Raw genomic sequence first — 14,279 nt, 5'->3', positions numbered from 1 at the left:
GTTGAGTTTTTGGGGAATATTTCCTAATCTAAGGGAGATAGCGAAATTTTCGTAATTACGGTTGTTGTAGCTCTCAATCGGCTCTACAAAAAAGTTTCTGACAAAAATTTTGCTATCTCCCTTAGATTCCGAGATATTCATTGAAAACTGGTCAATAGTCAAGTTTGACTTATACCTTTTTACCACTTCGCTGCTGATTTGAATAATGATTTAAATAAGACAACTAATAACGCCCTCTCTAAGGCATAACATCTTTGAATGAGGATTAACCATAACGAACAGAAAAAGAACTCGTAATTTCGCGGGCTTTTCCGCGCGTGCCTTAAGCCCCAGTCGCATGAGCGACAGTTTTTGGCAGTCGCCGGCGTGCGAACCCGGCCTGTCCCGTTTCGCATGTTTTCTATGTACAAAAAGTCTGTACAAAAATTATTATAAACTAATAAATCTATGAACACAGATAAACACAGACGTTAAGATGCTGGCGAGAATACCGCAGGGACCGCTCACCACTGCTTTCAAGACTGGGTAAATCGAATTAATCAACTGAAAACTTTATTTATCGTAATCTGTGCACGTAACCCTCTCTCGCCCCTAATCAAACCGCAAATAATATCGGAATAAATTGACAGGCTCGATTAAACTTGGAATCGCTTGATAAAAATTATATTTGTTTTTACTTCTCGTGTCACAAACTGGATCAACTATTTTCTAATCGTGATATTCACTCAGTGATGCAAGACATCTCTATAATTATCCCACCCCCATAAATCAAATCAATAACGTTTGGATGTTCAATTTGTTAACTTGATTAAAAATGCAGTGAAATATATATTTTTGAAATTTAATTCAATTTTTCATTCAATTTTTTTCGTATTCTGGGTGATTCCAAATTTTTTAAGAATAACAATATTTTAATTAAATAATGAAACACATGGTTTATATTCCATAATAATATTTATATATAATATAAATATATTATATATATTATTATCATATATTATTATTATTTATATATTATTATTATATTCCATAATAATATTTTAATTAAATAATAAAACACATGGTTTAATTAATATTTATGAATGATCGATAGTTTTTCAAAGCATCAATACTGCCGAGATAAAATGGATTAAAAGATATGAAAGAATGAAAATCGAAAATGAAAAGATAATAATAAATCAGTAGCGAAGTGATAAAAAAGGGTACAAGTAAATTTTAACTATTGACTAGTTTTCAATGAATATCTCGGAATCTAAGAGAGATAGCAAAATTGTCGTTATAACCTTTTTTGTGGAGCCGATTGAGTGCTACAACAAACGTAATTACGAAAAATTCGCTATCCCCCTTAGATTCGGAAATATTCCTCAAAAACTCACCTGGGAGATGAGTCGACTTGAACGCTCAGGCTCATTCTAAAGGGGAAAAAGTGTAGTTTCCACGGAAAAAAAAATTATTTCGTTTCATTTAATGAAACGCTAATATAGAGAAGACTTTTCCCAAAGAGACACGATAGAAAAGGCTATTTCCAAAGAGGAACTATTTGCAGAGTGATCGATATCAAATATCGAAACATTATACTATTGAAATTAATATACTTAAGAGATGAAACTATTTATTTATTTTGTCTCATGTATACCCTCTCGGGTTTTTACATTTTGTTCCCCCTTTTCCCCCTTATGAACTACATATATGCTCCAATAGTATACAGCGTTTTACAATATTTTACATAGTACAGCGTACCAACAAACAAACAAGTGTTATTAAATCAGAAGAGAGAAAGTAAGAAAATTATAATCGTACGAATTAAAGTAGAAATTGCCCCAGCCTTGGCCGTTTTTCGCTGAGGAATCCAGGGACTTGAATACACAGAGGCACAGGAGACACCCCTCGATGTAACTGGGTTAAGAGATGAAACTATGACCCATATACTTTAACGATTTGTTTCTGGAATAAAATTATTTTTCGTTCATTAGACGTGTACAAGAGTTCTTTAAAAAAAAAAAAAAATTTTTTTCAAAAGCGTCGACGAAATGTCACGATTGATCACCAGGGGGGGGGAGGGGGTCAGAAATGAGCCAAAATTGGATCACGTGATTTATGGACGTCCCCTAAATAAAATAATAAAATGAAAAAATAAGAGCGCGACTAAAGACATTCATCTAATGCTGTTGCAGTTCAGCTCCCACAAAGTACCTGCCCCCCTGGAGGAAATGTTTCTCCTCAGAGAGCAAGCCCCCGGAGCTGGGTCCCAGCGTGACGGGATTCCCCCCTCTATCCCAGCCTCTGCGGCACCTCGCGAAGGCGGTGTACTCTAGCGCCAAAGAGGAGCACCAAACCACCGAAATAACAGTCCTCCCGAGCGGCCTGCGAGTGTCCTCGGAGAACCGTTTCGGCCAGTTCTGCACAATAGGAGTCCTGATAGACTCAGGCCCGAGATTCGAGGTGGCCTACCCCAGCGGGATCTCCCACTTCCTGGAGAAGCTCGCCTTCAACTCGACGAAGAACTACGAGAGCAAAGACCACATAATGCTGATGCTGGAGAAGCACGGAGGCATCTGCGACTGCCAAGCCTCCAGGGACACCTTCGTCTACGCGGCCTCAGCGGAGCGTCACGGCCTGGATTCAGTGGCCAAAGTCCTGGGGGACATAGTCCTGCGACCGAGGATAACCGACGAGGAGCTGAGTGTGGCCGGCCAAACGGTGGCCTTCGAGCTGGAGTCCCTGCTGACGAGACCCGAGCAGGAGCCCCTCCTCATAGACATGATCCACGCCGCAGCCTACAGAGACAACACCCTGGGGCTCCCCAAGATCTGCCCCCAGGGGAACATCGAGAAGATCGACAGGAGGATTTTGTTCACGTACCTGAGGAACCACTACACCCCGAGGCGAATGGTGGTCGCTGGAGTGGGAATCGATCACAATGACCTAGTCAGGGCTGTGGAGAAGTACTTCGTGGAGGAGGGGGCCATTTGGGACGAGGATGCTAGTCTAGTGCTTCCTGACAGGGGGGCCCACGTGGTGGACGAGTCGGTGGCTCAGTACACAGGGGGCTACATCGTCGAGGAGTGCAGTATTCCAGTTTACGCTGGTCCAAGTGGTTTACCAGAGCTCTCGCACATTGTCGTGGGCCTCGAGGGCTGCTCCCACCAGGACCCAGACTTCATAGCCATGTGTGTGCTGAATATGATGATGGGTGGTGGCGGGAGTTTCAGCGCTGGGGGCCCTGGCAAGGGCATGTACACTAGGCTGTACACCAATGTGTTGAATAGGTACCACTGGCTCTACAGCGCGACAGCCTACAATCATGCTTATGCTGACACTGGGCTGTTCTGCATTCACGCCTCGTCGACGCCGACGCACGTCAAGGAGATGGTGCAGGTGGTGGTGAAGGAGCTGGTGGCCATGGCTGGACCCATGACGGAGAGCGAGCTGGCGAGGGCCAAGAAGCAGCTGCAGTCCATGCTGCTTATGAACCTCGAGCAGAGGCCTGTGGTCTTCGAGGACATTGGCAGGCAGGTGCTCGCGACGGGCGTCAGGAAACGGCCGGAGTACTTCATGCAGGAGATCGAGAAGATCACGAGGGAGGATGTGCACAGGGTCGCCAGGCGTCTGCTCAAGTCCCCACCCAGTGTCGCTGCTCGGGGGGAGGTCAGGAATGTGCCCAGTCTTGCGGATATTCAGGCTGGGCTGCTCGATGCCCAGGGGAGGATGCCCGGCACCCGCAGCAGGCTGTCTATCTTTCGCTAGTTGATGACTCTTTTTTTATTGAATTTAAAATATCGCGATTTTTTTTCGCCGGAATTACCCGACTCTAGGACTCTGAGAATTGGATAAAGTTATGTCATGCAATTTCTTATTGTTAATAAATTCGAAAGTATTTATATGTAGAATTCCATTATGGTAATTTTCTGATGACACCGGTTGATTGTAATGACACTAAATTCGAACATGTAAATAAATCTTGTTATCGATAGGATTAAGCATTTTGGGTCATTTTGAAAGAAATTTGTTGTTTATTGTTTGTTCGTTGGCGCTTAATGTCGCATCGACAGCTAGGTCATTAGCGACGGGTTCGCCACTCTTTATTGTCGTTCGAACTCACGACTATTTCCTCTGTAGTCTATATAGGTTACTATGGTATCGACAGTATTTCGAAGGTGAGAATCAACTGCAGTCAGTTAGGTTCTCGAAACACGTGGAACTGTGGGTCCTGTATTTTTACATGATTCGAACATGCTTAACACATTGGGTTTCTCTCATTGTTACAACGTATACTTGATGGTGTCCGTATATTATTTGACTAAATCAAATAATCCAGAAATAATTCGCCGGTGCCGAGTTTCGAACTCAGGACCTCTGGCTTTGTAGGCGGATACCTTACCCACTCGGCCATAGACCCGACTGGAAGAAATTTTTTTGATCCTTGGGGTTCATGTTTGGAGGAAAATAGAAGATGGGGACGTGGGAAGGGAATTGGAGGGTGACATTGTAACACTTAATTTTATACATGTCGTCACACGGGGATCTCCAGCCTCTCCAGACTACTCAGTAAAAAATAATCAACGCCTCAACATCGCGCATTCATATGTGATAAATGTTTGTGTCATTTCGATAAACTCGGTCATCCCACCGATGGAACGAGAATTCTCTACCAAAACGGATCGATCCCCCACGCAGCGTAAGGGGTGTGTCATAGGGGTAGTCGGCCACCTCCACCGAGTTCCTACTCCCCCGTCCCACGAAGCATCCCATTGTCGCAACGTCACATTACGTAACCCCGTACGTAGACAAGTGTGCCGCGTCACGTAGGCTCACCCCGCGGTTCTTACGTCACCCGAAGGAAAATTCTCCGAAGCCACCCTCGCTCGCCATTATGACCTCGAGGGTACGTGGAGCTTTCAAGCGACGCCCACGTCGAGGAGAGCATCACCGCGTGCAGGTCGCCACCGACTTACCCCGAAATATCCAATCCGCGAATCAAACAAACAACCCCATACGTCGAACCCCATCCCCGCGAAACCCAAAACTAATCCAATTACCCGCGTAATTCCGCGGAATAGCGATCGCGGTCGAGCGATCAAAAACCCCAATTTCACAGTTGCCGGACGCATCGCGGGGCCGGCGCCTACGCTAATGCACTTAATTGCCTCAAACGCGAAGCATATTTCCGGATCAAGGTCACATGCGACGAGGTAGGTCGCACAATGCCGCGTGTCCTGAGCATCGCGGTTGACTCCTGCGCAGGACGCGGTAGATTTTCTGATCGCGGTCTGGTCAACTGATAGCCGCGCCCTCCGCGGAACAGGGCTTCATCAGGATCGCGGGAAGGAGAGAGCACCTCAAGAAGTCAGCGGTGTTTTAAGAGACAGGAGAGCAGTAAACGGGATGAGCAGTCGCACTTTCGGTAGTTCCTCCGCGAAAGTCTTCCGGTTTCCTTCCGCGAACTTCGACGCGCGCTGGGGGAAAGAAACCGCGGTAGACACCGGACGGGTACAGGAAGTGAGCTTTTAGGGGAGTAGCCACGGGTGGAGGTCACGGAAGAAGTGGATTCTGAAGAATTCTGCTCCCTCATACTTCCCAAGAGTTTCCGGGTGAGAAAGTTGACGTCCACCCCATCATGATGATCATGCATGGTGTTTGTGATGGATGCCAACCAACACGTGGAAAATCTTGGAGGCGTCCCAGGATACTAGAATCCTCGGGGAAGATGCCCCTGGGCTTTCCCGCTTTCTCAAGTGGACGGCATGATCACCTGGTGCCTTGGGGCACGTCGCGGTTCAAGTAGTTCGGAGGGAGTCCAGTCGGACCTGGGAGCCAAGCCCGTTAAGGGAGTCAGTGCACTGGGGAAATTACGGGGACGCTGACATTTGTCATAAGAATTTCATGGGTTTCGGTAGGAAAATAATGCAGGAGACTTCAAACCGCTGGCTACGTCCGGGTATCAGGGCGCGAGGAGTCGACGCGGGGTGTCAGGATCGTTGAACTGTCGGGGTGTCCTGCTGGGTGTCTATGGCTTCCTGATCCTGTCGAGGGCGATAAGTATGCGTTTCGAGGAGAAACACTTTATCTTACGTCCTTCCGGGAGAAACTGACCCGCCCCAATGCGCTCAGTCATCACTCGGGTTCATTCATGTCTCCGGGGCGCGGGAGTTGCCGCCCGATTGCTTCATTCAACCGCTGCTTCGCGTGGGCGGGGGAACGATCGCGCTTGAGACGAAGGATGAATTCTCCTTGAATTATTGGAGAGACAAAAAATGAGGATTATTTACCCCCTGGAAATATTCCTATCATCAGGGCCACAGGAGTTTCGGGGTTTCAAGAATGTACTTTTTCCTTCGGGAGGTCTCGAATTCCGCGCACTTTCCAGCGGAAAAAGTATTCTACGAATCAGGATTGCATGCCCGGGGAATCCCCCGGTTTTAGGGGCCGATTTTTCTGGGCGGCGCAGAAATCTTTCGGTTAATCAGTGGAGGCGTCTTGCCTCCGGAGGATGATGAGTGAAAACCGAGGGGGAGAGCATCTTCTGGACACGTCAATGTCTCGTCACTCGTCAAGCGAGTGGCGCCAGAAGCATTCTCACCATCAGGATCGTATAACTATTGAAAGCTAGATTAGGGGTGAGGAAATTCCTGCGCAGGCTCAATCTGGAAATTGGGACAAGACGCGGATGGGGCCGCGTGGTCCTCAGGGCGGGTCTTGCGGGGTCAGGATAGCAGAATGGTCGATTTTCAATTGATTAAAAATAGAAAGTAATTTTTATCGCGGTGGAAAATCGCGGCAAATGCTGATAATTCGATCCGATAATTTGAATTTTTTATTTTTTCGTTTTCGATCGGATTTTGCACTCGGGGATTGCATTAACGCGGCGCCGCAACATCAAAGGACTTTTAAAGTTCGTTTGAAGACCACCGAGTGCTCTAATGCTGTTGAATTGAGTTTGAATTATGGGCTCGGGCGAAAGTTTAGCTTCAAAGCATCAACCTGCGTTTCTAGCAGGATATCATGAGTCGTTGGGAGGTGAAGGGGTGAATTGTTAACAGGATGAAGCAGAGGTGAATGTTTTGGTGATAACTTTGTCGGCACTGATAGTGGAAAAGGGGTGGCTTTCGAGGCGAGCTTGGAGGCGATACCAATGGGAAACTAACGGGGTAGCAGGAGGCGCGAGGAATTGTCGAAGGACGATAAAGGAAAAGCTCGCGCGCTTGCGTGGAAACCAGGACTCGTGGGGGGAAATAATTGGATACCGTATATTCACAATTTCTCACGTTCTTCCGTATTTTATTCGCAGAATTTGTGACCCGGCCAGAGAAAAAAAAATATCCCTCCAAATATTGCCTCAAACATTAAATAATTATATCTGGCTGAAGGCCCTCGGCGATGGCCTATTGTAAGAAATTTTTTTTTTGTCTGTAATTTTCTTGCAATAAATTCCGTTAAAAATTAATTAATTAATTTATATATGCATCTGGCTTTGTGCCAGAAATACTTGATTAGATTTTAGAGATTTATTTTCGTTTTGTATCGCATTACACCTTTTACAAGTCGAGGGATGTGGAAACATCCCTCCGGGGCTTCTCTCGATATCCAGATCATTGACAAAAGAAAGGGATTCGAAGGGGATACGCAACAAATTTTTTTTTATCCTGTGAATACCCATGTGTGTAAAGACTCAGACTGGAGAGCTAAGGGTCGTGGGTTCAAGCCCAACCTCCAGCATTTTTTCGCATTTTCTCAATTTTCATACTGTCCCATTGATCTCAAAATGAGAAATAAAACAACTCATTTTTGTCTCTCCATGCGATGAGTGTTCGAGGAAATAATGTGGGTAGAAATAATTGGATAGCGTGCGATCTGATAACGTATATTTACATTTTCTTACATTCCTCCATATTTTATTTACAGATATATCGCTCTCCACGAGAATTATCAATGAATTTGTGCTTTGTTTTCTTGAGGTGTGGAAATTTGAAAAAATTCTTGTTCAATCTGCACGAGACCCCTTGAGTGAGAAATTGTTGATTAAAAATCTTATTACGTTATAACAAAATTATTTATTGACATTGTATAATTTATTTACAAGGTATTTATCGATTAAAAAATAATGACCACACGAAATTAATCAGCATTTACGCAGCTAAACTACATTAGGCATCGCACATTGTCTTATAGCACTTGAATCAACCTCGTTAATTAACTCTCCTTAATAACTATCCTAAAACTACAAATCATCTCAATGACTTCAGTTCCCCTTCCATGTTAGACTTTTTAATCTTGCACGGCAAGTATATTTAATATACTACAATTTAATTTATCAATCTCTCAGCAGTATACTCCAGAAAAGAAAGTGTTGAAATTAAGGAGAACAGATCAACTCGTCGTCACAACAAATAACATTACTCGATAAAAGATTAATGTACGAAATAGTTATTTAAAACACATAGACTTCATCCACATTACCATAATGAACCTATATAATAGATACATTGCAATTATTGTAACGTAACGTTTTCCCAATAATTCTTCTATATATTCTCCTCGCGTGGTGATAAAGCTATGCTATTCTACTCTCGTCTGACGAACTTGTGACCCAATCAGAGGAAAAAAAATATATTCATCGAAATATTGCCTCAAACAGTATCAAATCCGATTTATTGCTTCTCGACGGATTTTTCTCGCCGGAAAAACACCCCAGTAGTACGAAAATTCACTGATTTACGTATCTACCCGGCATTATCTAAGAAATACTTGATTAAATTCCACATTTTTCTCACCATAGAACTCTAATGATATCAAACACGATCATATCTCTAAATAAAAAATTCTAAACATCAGGTTGATTCAAATTATCAGCAAACTCACCTATTTACACGTTAAATATGTTCAGAGCAGAAAATAAATGATTTTATTACCCTAAATAAATCTAACTACTCTTACCAATGAGATCCTAGGGTATTTTCAAATGGGATTAGCTGCTGTTACCGCTGTCAGAGGTGTTATCGTTGGTGTTGGTGTTGAGTTTGAGTTCAGTGTCGCTGGGGGAATTGTGCTGGGCACTTGTGGTGGTACTGATGCTGGTGCTGTGGTTATTGGTGTCGAGGGGTTTATCGTTGTTGGCGTTGCTGGGGTGCAGGTTGACGACAGGGAAATCGTTGTGGACGGTATTGCCTGGTGAGTCGTTGGTCTGGGGGGTGAGAGCAGCTCTTGTCTGTCTCTCTCTCTTTCTCGACCTGGGCGCCACGCCTCCAGGAGGGCCTCCACACGCTCCTCTGTGGGACCCCAGCGAGCTGCTCCTGCTGCGTTCTGCAGCCAGACTACTAGGGTACCGTGAGCTGCTCTGATGTTCACTTCAGCTCTGGAACAAAATGGTGGAATCAATTTTTCGAAGGATTTGTAATTGTTTTGCGACAAAATTCAGGGAAATTTTAGTGCAATTTACACTGTGGGATTAAAAAAAAGAATGGAATGCATTTTTTTGTGAATGAGTATAGTTAATGATATAGCAATTTTCTTCCGACTGTATTCTGTTTTTTTTAATTCTTATTTCACTATTTTCTTCTTTTTTTTTCTCGTCATAGTACTATAATCAATTGAAATGTCATTGAAATTTTGGGTATTCTTTCGTTCTATCAAATAATTCTACATTTAAACCTTTGCCTTGAAATTTAACGTAAATGTAATCACAATTTAATGTAAATGTAATCTCATCTAATATTTCGTATGTTCTTTGTTTTTCAAGTAGACGAGAATAAATAAATTGCCCTGAGGAGTGAGTTTTGCCACTCGAAACTCTGTCGAAAGTAATGAATTTTTTGTGTTAATTCATTGTGGACGTTAAAATAACCAAGAGCCTGAAGGGGAAATTATTCTCATTAAACTCTATAGTCACGAAAAAAATGAGACAAATTACAGTAAAACAAATTACTTTGGCAAAAGATGTTGAAATCCATGTCTATACTCGTGCTCCATAGCAGGCACGACGACCTGTTTCTTCTTGAAGTGGCTGGCCTCGAGCTTGACAAGAGCATTGGGCGCCGGGTCCCTCCACTCGGGTAAAAAAACAATGAACGAGAGGGGCTCAGTGGAGTCCGCCAGGAGTCTCTCGAAGTGATTGACCATGGCCTCCATGAGCTCCTCGCAGTACGGTGGATTGGCCTCGAAGGATCCTGTGATGGGCCTGAAGTCCAGGAAAGGTCCCCTCGAGCCGAAGTACGAGTCAGTGTCGGCGAAGGCCGAGCAGTACTGCCTGAAGTAGCAGTTGAAGGGGGAGGCGAAGCACTCGAAGGTGACTCCGAAGGACCTTTGGAGGCACTCGAAGACACTGACTGGCAGGGCCATCTGCGTGGCCTGTCCCTCGTTGATTCCAAGGTAAGTCTGATATCTCTTGAGTGCACACCACACCCTCGGCAGGAACATCTCGAATTTCTTGTCGTCGAAGCAGTTGTACCTGTACAAATGCTCGAGCTTCGTCAGGTGGTGGTTGTTTATGCAGACTGTGTCGCCGTGAAATCGAAGCATCGTCTGCTCTCTCTCTGGGAGGTACTCGACGTTCGGTAGTCGGGGGGCTGGCAGCACAAATTGCACTGGGTAACACCAGACTTTACGCTGGGGTGGGGCGTTCGGCCTCAGAATGTCACTCAGCCCACTGTCCTTTATTATCTGGTTGTTCTTGTCCCGCACTTTCTTCGCGTACTCTGCCGAGAGATTGTATATCTTCATGCAGATACCCTCGACACTTCCCTTCACTGTCTCGGTCAGGTGCGGCTGGCACTGGTGCTTCAGGTGGGACAATCTGTCCTGGAAATCGTCGAATGTTGCGCCCACCGTTTTACGCAGCCACTGGAAGGTCTCCTCTGCATTCCACTTGACCACCTTTCGGGACTCGGAGGAGGCTGCTCGCGATTCGATCATCTTTTTCGCAGCCTCCGCGTACCTGGGGGTTTTAATTTTAGGCGGATTTTTAATTTTTGGCTGGGGGGGAGGGATTATTGGGGGGAAATGGGGTTGACATTTTTTTATGTTAATGGCTCATTTCATTGGTGCATTATTTGTGGAAATATTGAATTATTTGGCAATGGTGGGAATTTGAAGGGAATTCCAGATCAAATTTATCATAGAATCTGTTACTTAATTTGGAAAATCGAATTTTTTATGTTGGAATTCTCAAACTCATTGTGAAAATTATCGATTTATTCGCTTTTTTTAGAACGGATGATTTGAGAAAATGCTATTGTAAATAAATAAATTATTAATGTATTATTTAAAAACTATTTTGACAAAATTCAGAAAAAAAAGTTGTCAGGATTTTCAAAATTTTCAATGTCTTGTCGATTTAAAAAAAGCAACTCCATTGAATGCTCAAGAATTTAACTGATTTTTCACTTAAAATTCCGGAAATAATTTATTCTAAATAACAACACCCAGGGGATATATTTCATGTGTGTAAAATTTCAGACTGGAAACCTAAGGGTCGTGGGTTCAAGCCCAACTCCAGCGCTTTACTCCCATTTTCCCAAATTGATGATTCGTCCTATTTCCCCCAAAAACGAATAAAAAACCGTTATTCAAACCAATAAATTGCTTCCCTCAATCTACCTCGACAGCTGTTTCCTGGCGTCTCCAGTGAATTTAGGGCGAACAATTTTGATGGAAATATCGTTCATTATAAAAATCAAACATGACATTCAATAGAATTTTCAATGAATTAACAATTCAGAAAAATATTGCCTGAATTTTCAAAATTTTCAGTGTTATATCGACCTTAACATGGCAATTCCATTGAATACTCAAGAATTTAACTGATTTTTCACTTAAAATTCCATAAATAATTCATTCTAAATAACAACACCCAGGGGATATATTTCATGTGTGTAAAATTTCAGACTGGAAACCTAAGGGTCGTGGGTTCAAGCCCAACTCCAGCGCTTTACTCCCATTTTCCCAAATTGATGATTCGTCCTATTTCCCCCAAAAACGAATAAAAAACCGTTATTCAAACCAATAAATTGCTTCCCTCAATCTACCTCGACAGCTGTTTCCTGGCGTCTCCAGTGAATTTAGGGCGAACAATTTTGATGGGAATGTCGTTCATAATCTCTCGATACATCGACATGGAGATCTCTGGGAAGCACTGGCTGGGGAGTAGAGGGTCAGAGCCGCAGTCAATGACCTTTCGTTCCATCAGCCAGCGGTTGAAGGAGTCCTTGGGGGCGTCTATCGACTCTCGTGTGTGGCAGAGCTCCTGGTAGCACTGGCGCAGCTTCGCCAGGAGACTGCAGCGAAGTGCCTCGACGTCGGGGTGGATCTGGAAGAGGGTGGACTGGGCTCTCTCGTAGATTATCACGTTCGTGCCGACTTCCAGGTCCCAGGGGCCTGCCAGGACGAATTTTTTTATTGCACCTGCGCCTAGTCCAGCTATTGCGTTGCCGTCCTCCGAGGCTCGACGTTTCAGGGGACCTCCTGGGGTGCCCGGGGGCAGCGGACCGTTGCCTGGAGAGACCACTGGACTACCGCAGATGCCCAGGGGATCCGTTATTGGGTCGAACTGGGGCTTCAGGGAGGGCATCACCCACAGGGATTCACCTGTTAACTTGTTCCAGAAGTAGGGACGGTTCTCTCGTTTACTCCAGAACCTTTTCCAACCTTGCTGCTGGAGCTCTGGACTCAACTCGGGCTCGGGAAAGGTGTTTGGGAGCACCACCTGGGGGGAACAGAGGGGAAAATCGATTGAAGAAAACGGAAACTTGAAAAAAAAATTGAAAACAATTTCTTGCAAAATTTAAAATGTTTTTGAAAAACTGAAAATTCTCTTCGGTTTTTGGAGGCGAAAATTAAAAACAAATGGTAAAAAAATATAAATAGATTCAATTTATAAAATTTAATTAATCTTAATTAATTTAACGAATTAAATTATTGAAAATTCAAACGTCTATAAATAAATTAATGATTATCGAAACATGTTAATTTTCGAGTACAAACAAAAGTTTTAAACAGTAATGGATAAAAAAATTCTGGAAAATTGTCGAAGTGACTTAATTTATTTAAAAAAGTCATAAAATTGAATTTGAAAAATTCTAAAATTATCAATAAATCATCACGAAGTGAATAAATAATGAATAAAACATTTCACTTCTCAACTTTTAATAACGAACTGAAAAAAATAAAACAAATGGTGAAAACGAATGGAAAAAATGGTTGAAAGGGTTGAATTTACCCAAAAAATTAATGAAAAATATTGATTTCCATTGAACAATAATTACCTGTCCCATGGGAATCATTTGCTGCGGCACATGGGACATCGGTGGACAATGCTCGACGATTCCCGCCGTTTGCGTAAGTGTTTGTGGCTGCAGTTTAACCGGAGTTGGCACGATAACCTGGCTAACAGCCGATACCGCCTGCTCCTGCTGCATCATGGTCGTGTGATGCAGATGATGGGGATGAGGATGGGGATGATGATGATGGTGCATTGCACCGGTCAATCCCGATAACTGCTGGCTATTTGACAGTGCGTCCCAAGTTTGTGTATTCGATTCTTCCTTTCCTCCACTCGCTTCATTCATATTTTTATCTTAAAATTTTCGGGAGCTTTAATTACGCGAAATGTCGGGACACCCGAGGGAAAATCAGGAGGCGGGGGGGCACTTTATCTGAATTGTCTCGGGTTGCAGAGGGTTTGAATTTCAGGGCTAGATCACGACCGAGAGTTTGTGTTTGTTTACATCTAACAGCAGTAGGCGCCGCAAAAATCAATCGTTTTTACGCGATAATTCGGAATTTTGGGGGATTATTTTGGGTTATTGGGGTCATGGTACTTACCACAGCCGATGTAAATGGTGTTTCAGAGGTATTTCATGGTTATTGTGACAGTTCATTCATTATTTTTGGCAATTTGACGCAACAATCTCCACCTGTGAGACGCCATTTGCTCATACTCCTTTGCTCGTGTGGAAAAACGTGGGGTAACGGGTTCTGTGAGGGGGAACCACTTCGTTGGGAGGGACTGGCGGACGAAGCGCGAAGTTTTGGTGACTTCCGGCGCGACGGGCACTTCCGGATTTTTAATTGAGAAATGATTTTTTTAATTTTATTTGCCTTCGTTTTATTCATTTTATTTATTTTGGTAATTATTTTTTATGGAATAAATAGTTTGCATGAACAGCTCTTGGTAAAGCTTTTATTCAAACTGAATTTCATTTTGATTTACATTTTTATTCGCTTGAAATTAATTTTTCAAAAATATAAATAAATGTTTTGTTAACTGCAATAAAAAATTTATTATT

General features: G+C 43.4%; 2 protein-coding genes across 3 annotated transcripts; one reads left to right on the top strand and one right to left on the bottom strand.

The window, feature by feature from the left end:
* The first annotated feature begins 163 nt into the window (after positions 1-163).
* Positions 164-3,976, top strand: LOC107038864 (mitochondrial-processing peptidase subunit alpha). The gene is made up of 2 exons (XM_015258174.2): positions 164-525; positions 2,175-3,976. Exons 1-2 carry the CDS (start codon positions 476-478, stop codon positions 3,745-3,747), a joined length of 1,623 nt encoding a protein of 540 aa, XP_015113660.1. The 5' UTR covers positions 164-475; the 3' UTR covers positions 3,748-3,976.
* Positions 3,977-7,845: 3,869 nt separating this feature from the next.
* On the bottom strand, positions 7,846-13,930 carry LOC107038955 (mRNA (2'-O-methyladenosine-N(6)-)-methyltransferase). 2 transcript variants are annotated; one of them, XM_015258330.2, is made up of 5 exons: positions 13,816-13,930; positions 13,257-13,494; positions 12,021-12,697; positions 9,923-10,930; positions 7,846-9,352 (listed from the first exon to the last, which is right to left on the bottom strand). In XM_015258330.2, exons 1-5 carry the CDS (start codon positions 13,869-13,871, stop codon positions 8,956-8,958), a joined length of 2,376 nt encoding a protein of 791 aa, XP_015113816.1. In that variant the 5' UTR covers positions 13,872-13,930; the 3' UTR covers positions 7,846-8,955. The 2 variants fall into 2 exon arrangements, with proteins under 2 accessions (XP_015113816.1, XP_015113815.1); XM_015258329.2 differs by having other exon boundaries at positions 13,257-13,567; positions 13,816-13,902.
* Positions 13,931-14,279: the final 349 nt, after the last annotated feature.

Source organism: Diachasma alloeum, unplaced genomic scaffold, assembly GCF_001412515.2.
Source record: "Diachasma alloeum isolate Michigan unplaced genomic scaffold, Dall2.0 Dall_scaffold_00289, whole genome shotgun sequence".
NCBI classification, from domain to species: domain Eukaryota; kingdom Metazoa; phylum Arthropoda; class Insecta; order Hymenoptera; family Braconidae; genus Diachasma; species Diachasma alloeum.
This window is presented reverse-complemented; position numbering and strand designations above follow the sequence as displayed.

Excerpts from the sequence above, each read along its gene's own strand:
- LOC107038955 (XM_015258329.2), bottom strand. The coding sequence starts at position 13,559 with ATGAATGAAGCGAGTGGAGGAAAGGAAGAATCGAATACACAAACTTGG. Across the intron at positions 10,931-12,020 it reads GCCAGGAAACAGCTGTCGAG|GTACGCGGAGGCTGCGAAAA; the intron begins GTAGATTGAGGG and ends TAAAACCCCCAG. Across the intron at positions 9,353-9,922 it reads TTTCAACATCTTTTGCCAAA|AGCTGAAGTGAACATCAGAG; the intron begins GTAATTTGTTTT and ends ATTTTGTTCCAG.
- LOC107038864 (XM_015258174.2), top strand. The coding sequence starts at position 476 with ATGCTGGCGAGAATACCGCAGGGACCGCTCACCACTGCTTTCAAGACT. Across the intron at positions 526-2,174 it reads ACCACTGCTTTCAAGACTGG|TTCAGCTCCCACAAAGTACC; the intron begins GTAAATCGAATT and ends ATGCTGTTGCAG.